This window comes from Nanorana parkeri, unplaced genomic scaffold (assembly GCF_000935625.1).
Source record: "Nanorana parkeri isolate BGI_ZX_2015 unplaced genomic scaffold, ASM93562v1 scaffold71, whole genome shotgun sequence".
NCBI lineage: Eukaryota > Metazoa > Chordata > Amphibia > Anura > Dicroglossidae > Nanorana > Nanorana parkeri.
In genome coordinates this window covers 2,522,788-2,529,833 of record NW_017306339.1, presented here as the reverse complement: position 1 = coordinate 2,529,833, position 7,046 = coordinate 2,522,788, and the positions used below count along the sequence as shown (strand labels likewise).

Here is a 7,046-nt window from a genome sequence, read left to right as displayed (position 1 = left end):
GATCCGCCCAGCTGCGTGAGTGACAGCTGGCTCTGCCTATCTAGAGGCAGAGCCAGCTGTACCCGCTCCCCCCCCTGTCCGTTCCGCCAGGCAGCGCTGGCGGATCGGAGCAGGGATGGGGGGAATCCAGCCCCTCCCCTGTCACGGCAGAGAGCCGTGACAGGATCGAGAGGTGAGCAAACGCCGGTATGTGTTCGCTCGACTCCCGATCTACGAAGCCGACCTGTGACAGTCTCATTGTCACAGGTCAGCTAGAACTATGAGGTGAGTGAAAAGCACTCACCTCATAGTTCTCCTTTTAATAGTTAAGGTACTTGAATGGATGTAAGACACTAACTCCTACGTTTAATCACTTTAACATGCAATGTCTTCAGGTCTTTAACCATTTGTTAGGACAAGACAGACCTGCTCATCTACTTTAGTGTTCATGAAATCTTCCAGAACAGTACAGACAGGGTTAATTATTTGAAATAAAACTCCACCACACAGTGAGAACTAAGCAGGCATTTTCAGTCCTGAAGTTTGCAGAAACATGTCACAAAAAGGTAAGATACCATTTTTAAATACTTTTTTAAATTTAAGTATGTGAATGGGAACATGTAACAAATGAAAAATTGGGCTGCAAAAATGTAAATACACTTTAAAAGTAGTTATCAGGTTGTTATAAGGTAAAGCTTATATCCTGCCTTTCTGCAACTGTGTGGAGTGTGTGGCCTTCTATCAGGGTATTGTGTATTTTAATATTTATCATCTGTCATGTTCCATTATGCTTCTACAGGCTTAAGCGGCTAATTTTTGCGATGTTCTGTAGGCTTTCTCTAATTCATAGATGAAAGTTTGGCCACATGAGGGCAGTGTTTTTTAATTGTCTTTAGGGTAAGACTACATTTTTACATGCAATCCACCGACATTATGAACTTTACTGATATATATTATTGGTTCGCTTGATATAATTTATGTGAACATTTGCAAATTACATTTTTTTCGGAATATTCTATAGTTAGGCAATACAACTAAAACTGGTCATTTTACCTTTTCTTTCTGATAAAGAGTACTGCAATCTTTTAGAAATGTTTTCTAATATCTTATTTTAGGAGTCTGAAGGTTTGTTCCTTAAAGCTATTGAGGCTAACCCCTCATCTGCAAGTTATCACGGCAATTTGGGTAAGGCTTTGATTCCATCATTAATATATTCTTTAATGGAAAAAATGTCACACTTTCGACATAAACTGTGAGATATTTTCACAGTGATGGAGTGGAAAATTAATTATCAAACAATGTCAAGAAAGGAATGTAAAAAGGCATATGTTTAGCAGTTCTTTCTCACTGTGTTGTAATTGAAAAGGGTAAAATCAATTTCAATCAAATATAAGTGTGCACAAAAGGCCCAGAGATTGGAGTGAAGCCTTTCCTTTATGAGGAGATGACTGTTAGAACTGTAAAGACCCCTGGTGCAGATGCTTTGTTTAGGAAACCCCATGAATAGAATTAAGAAATGGAAGAGGACTTTTGAGCCCTGCTTTTTCTTACAGTAGAATTCTGTCAAAGTTTTCAAGACACGCTGAGTTAAAACGCTAGCAAAAGGCAGCAGCACTGCGGATAATGTGGTCTGGGCAAAAACATAGATGATTCTTAGGTCAATTCAATATATTACTTTTTTTTTTTAGATGATTAGCACAACATATATGTGTTTGATTGTGCTCTTCTGTGTGTCACAATTTAATCCATATAGCGATAGTAAAAAAAAAGTTTTTTTTTAGAGAAAGCCCTCAAAGGTCCTGGTCACTGCCATACAAAAAGTTAATAAAGTCCATGGATAGAGAGAGTAAATTCTGTATTGCTTCAAGTTTATTTTTCTTCAAGTCATGTGTGTCTAATGTAGGTAGAAGTAGTGAGCACTAATGACTTTGTTGGAAAAAATTGCTGCTATTCCTTCCACTTGTATAAGTGTTAATAAGGAGGGTTTTTATCTGCATTCACATTGCTACCACGAAGCAGCGAATTGCCAATGAGAAGACATATTGTGAAGGAACTTGGCAGGTTTGAGGATGGGCAACTGTTTCAGTAATCTTATTCTCAAGTGAAGTTTTTAACTTGCCAAGAATCATAGAATGTCTTATAAACAATTTGAAATATGTAGTGAAGGAGAAACATAAAGGAGGTATAGGTAGTGTTTCAAAGAGACCTGCATACACTAAACTGTCCTAACTAGGGATGCACCGAAATTTCAGTCGCAGCAACATATCGGCTGAAAAAAGTACAATTTTTTTGGCTGAAAATGCGGTGCATCCCTAGCTTCTCTCACCCTGGCACAAAGCAGTGTCCAGTGTGGAAGAGAGAAACCGTCAAGAGGCCGGGCAGGGAGGTGACAGCTGTCACAGGAGGCCAAACTGGTAGTGCGGGGGAGGAGTCAGCTGTGAGCCGTGTCACAGGAAGCCATGCTCTCCTCCCACACCGCCCGTTCAGCCTGTGACAGTGAGTCAGGATGGAGAGCGGTTACAAGCAGCTGATCGCTGAGTGTTTGTAAATAATTGAGGGCATATAATGTTTACTGTGTCCCTAATTGAGGACATATTATGTTTACTGTGTCCCCAATTATGAATGAAAAGGAAGCACTCTATATCACTTCATGTTTACTCACGATTGTGGACAAAGTAACTCATACTATATCCACAATTTATGAATAGACAAGAGCACTCAGTATAGAGGCTTCCTCTTCATTCATTAGGCTCCATTCACACATAGCGATAGCGCAAGTGTTAACATACGGCGGATTCCGCACGTTTGCGGCCATTACTATAGGAACTGGAATCTGCCCATAAAATCCTGCTTGGACTATTTTGTGGGATGCGCAATTTGGTACTGCGCAGCCGCTGCGATAGTCTGCACAATGCACATTGCAATGCATTGTTTTTTATGTTTAGCGCGATTCCGCACGGCCGAATACGCGCGGAAAGCCGTTTGTTTGAATGGAACCTCACAGGGCTGCAGAAAAATAAATTGAGGACTCTGTGTCCTCGTTGCAATGCGAGGCAGTGCGTTCCGGCCAGAATCGGACCGGAACGCACTGCTTATGGTGTGAACTAACCCTAAACCTACCACAGCAAATTTAATGATTACTGAAAGCATGTCTCACCCAAATAATTTTACTAATGCTGCTGAATACACTTTCTTATATAAGATTTTATAGTGCCATATGCATAAAAATGCTGTACTGCAAGAATTTCAAAAAGTATTCCTTGAAAACCTTACTTTTTTACACTCTTCTGGGGTTTTGCTGAAGAAAAATTAATACCTCTGGGTAAACAAATTAAGAGTATTAAAAAAAAATAAGAAAAACAATACTATAGGTATACCACATTAAGTTGTAATTGTAATAATAGCTGAACATTGTATGCTCACATTACTCACTTATTACGCAGTCCAATGTCCACAAATGTACAGGTTTTATTGAGTTAAAAAAACTATTGCAGTGGAACGTTGATCAACATTACTGAATAAAAACAATTACATGTTGATGACAAAATTCAAAAAACAATTCTTTAGAAAAAAAACATTAAGCATTTTTTCAGTCTACCTCTTTGACTTTCAGTATAGGAAAAGCTGGCACTCCACTTAAAGATCAGTATCAAACTTTTATTGGAATGAAAGGCATAACAAATCCACACATGGCAAAAAGTGCTGCAAGATGCTAACCAGTTTCAGCCATTGAGGCCTTAAACATAGTTATGACTAAGGCCTCGATGGTTTCCTACACACAAATGACTCTGTGGTTGTTATCCCAGCAAAGAACAAAATATGTTTCAGATTTAAATGGTTACAGGTAGGGACCATTTCATAGGCGTGTGTCCTAATCACCCTGAGCGCTACACTGAAACCCCAACAGCGGGTGCCGTGTTTTTAGTCACTGAGCCAGTGGAGAGATCACAAAGATCTCTCTGTGACTGGCTCAGCTACAGACCACAGCAGCACTAGCCACTTACTCACTGGCCACTTTATTGGGTACACCTTGCTAGTACTGCGTTGGACCCCTTTTGTCTTCAGAACTGCTTTAATTCTTTGTTGCATAGATTCACAAGGTGATGGAAACATTCCTTAGAGAGTTTGGTCCATACTGACATGATAGCATCAGACAGTTGCTGCAGATTTGTCAGCTGCACATCCATGATGTAAAGCTCCACCAGCCTGAACCGTTGATACAAGGCAGGATATGATGGATCCATGCTTTCCTGTTGTTTACATCAAATTCTGACCCGACCATCCGAATGTCGCAACAGAAATCGAGACTCATCAGACCAGGCAAGGTTTTTCCAATCTTCTATTTTACAATTTTGGTGAGCCCTTGCTAACTGTAGCCTCAGTTTCATGTTCTTAGCTGACAGAAGTGACACTCAGTGTGGTCTTCTGTGGCTGTAGCCCATTTGCTTCAAGGTTCAATGTATTGTGTGTTCAGAGATGCTCTTCTGCATACTTTGGATGTAACAAGTGTTTTTTTGAGTTTCTGTTGCCTTTCTATCAGCTTGAACCAGTCTGGCCATTCTACTCTGACCTCTGGCATCAACATAGTATTCTTGCCCAGAGAGCTACCGCTCACTGGATATTTTTTATTTTTCAGACCATTCTCTGTAAACCCGAGAGATGGTTGTGTATGAAAATCCCAGTAGATCAGCAGTTGCTGAAATACTCAAATCAGCCCGTCTGGCACCAACAACCATGCCATGTTCAAAGTCACCTAAATCACCTTTCTTCCCCATTCTGATGCTCGGTTTGAACTTCAGCAGACCATCTTGACCATGTCTACATGTCTAAATGTATTGAGTTACTGCCATGTGATTGGCTGATTAGATATTTGTGTTAACGAGAAGTTGAAGAGGTGTACCTAATAAAGGGGCCAGTGAGTGTATATTCCTTACATAACAGCCACAGTCCTTGGTTCCTTGGAAGCTGCAAGCGAGCATGGCTGTGGCTTATCTGGCTTCCTAACCAGGAAGGCAGGGGGGGAGGTGTTCACAGGACCACCTGCCAGGCTCCCTGCTTCATCACTGCACCCTTGCTGGAAGATGTAAGGGACAGTTGAACAGATGGGAATCCGGGATGCCTCAGGTATGTGTATGTATTTCATATATACTTATAAATTGGGCTAATGGAACCTCAAGTTCAAGCAAGGAGGGCCGATTTTTGAACATGTTGAGAGACAACTTCATGGACCAGATGGTGGAGGTCCCAACTAGAAAAAATGCCATCCTAGATTTAATCATTACTAATAATGCGGAGTTAATTGAGGATATTGTTGTTGGGGAGACTCTGGGCAATAGTGACCACAACGCGATCACTTTCAGTATTGAATATAGGAAAGGCAAGAGGGCTGGTAGGACAAAAACCCTCAATTTCAGAAGGGCCAACTTTGATAGACTGCGCCACCTAGTGGGGGACATCAAATGGGAAAATGTATTTCAAAATCTAAACACGGACCAAAAGTGGGAATGTTTTAAAAACACGTTACATATTGCAATTGCCAAATGTATACCATTGGGTAATAAAAGTAAAAGATCAAAAACAAAACCTGTATGGCTGAATAAAACTGTAAAGCATCACATAAAGGAAAAGCGAATGGCTTTCATAAAATATAAGATAGAGGGGACGGCATTGGCGTTCCACAACTATAAAGAAAGCAATAAAAGATGCAAACTAGCAATACGGACGGCTAAAATAGAGTGCGAAAGACATATTGCCATAGAGAGTAAAAAATAAAAAAAATTAACGGTAATATACAGGGGTATAAGTACTCCTAAAAACGAGATGACTCGGGGATCTTTACACACACACACACAATAGGTTGGACTTGATGGACATGTGTCTTTATTCAACCTCAAATACTATGTAACTATGTATATGCGTGTGTGTTTGTACTTTTGTGTGCACACCCTAATGGAGTAGGCAGCGCACCCCTTTGGACAAGTTACTCTTTTTGTCAGTTGCATTAGTTAATGTTAGTGTCTGATCCCATGCTCTGTGTGGAAATTTGAAAATACATATTTTTAAATGTTATTTATGTTTTTTTCAAGGTAATGTAGCACATTTTAGTTCTGACCATATGCAGTTTGGTAATAAATCCAATTTTGTTAAATATTATGGTGTACTTGGAAGATAATTGAAAAATGCCTTGAAATACCCTTACTTGAAAATTGTGGTCATGTGATGAGTCGTCCCTCCTCTTCTGTTTTCATCAGACATCTAATATTTTACAATAAGTATTCTAGCCATTTTCTGAAAACCTGTTCATTCTACAGTGTTGTAAAATTTAATAGATCCAGCCCAGTATATTGGCTGCAAAAAAGAATAGATAACAAGCTGACAAGCTTAATGTTGTTTAAACGTATTTGGAATGCAGTTTTTTTTGGGAAATGCAAAATGCAGACAACATATAGATTGTCATAAGTACTAAAAAGTGTAACTTGTTTCAGCTGTGCTTTACCATCGCTGGGGACATCTGGACCTGGCCAAAAAATACTATGAAATTTCCATGAAGCTTGACCCGTCTGCTCAGGGGACCAGAGAAAACTACAATCTTCTGAAACGAAAGCTGGAACAGAGAGGCCATATGTGAAACACAATGGAGATAGGAGAACACTACAGCCATTTGCAGACACATCTGGTATTAAAGTAGTGTGCTCTTTATGGTTGCACTGAAAACTGTCCTTTTTTTTTATTTTATTTGGCATAGATGTTTTCTTGCAGGCCCAGAATAATAGCCAAATTGATGGCAAAGTATGATTGGTGTTTGTTACTTTGCCTAAAAGTGTGAAACATGAAATACATTTTCTCTTTCTGGAAAGTAACTCCACTTTCTACTCTCATAGCAACAATGATGGAAACACTTGGAATCTTACCATTATTATTTATTTGGGTTTTATTAATGTTTGCCGCATGTGTCTTGAATGCAAAATCTTTTATGCAGTTTGTTGAAAGGAAGCTACATGCTTCACACTAAAGATGTGCAGATTTTATTCTTCCCTCAGCATTTGAGTGTGCTAAACCTAAAGACA

At 39.6% G+C, this 7,046-nt stretch overlaps 1 protein-coding gene across 4 annotated transcripts in view; it reads left to right on the top strand.

The window, feature by feature from the left end:
* The window catches only part of TMTC4 (transmembrane and tetratricopeptide repeat containing 4), a 64,104-nt gene extending 57,311 nt beyond the window's left edge, over positions 1-6,793 (top strand). For all 4 annotated transcript variants that reach the window (XM_018576604.1, XM_018576606.1, XM_018576605.1 and 1 more), the window contains 2 exons: positions 1,095-1,164; positions 6,465-6,793. In XM_018576604.1, the coding sequence (XP_018432106.1) occupies positions 1,095-1,164; positions 6,465-6,607 (213 nt within the window). In that variant the 3' untranslated portion in view covers positions 6,608-6,793. The remainder of the gene's footprint in view (positions 1-1,094; positions 1,165-6,464) is intronic.
* The last annotated feature ends 253 nt before the right edge of the window (positions 6,794-7,046 follow it).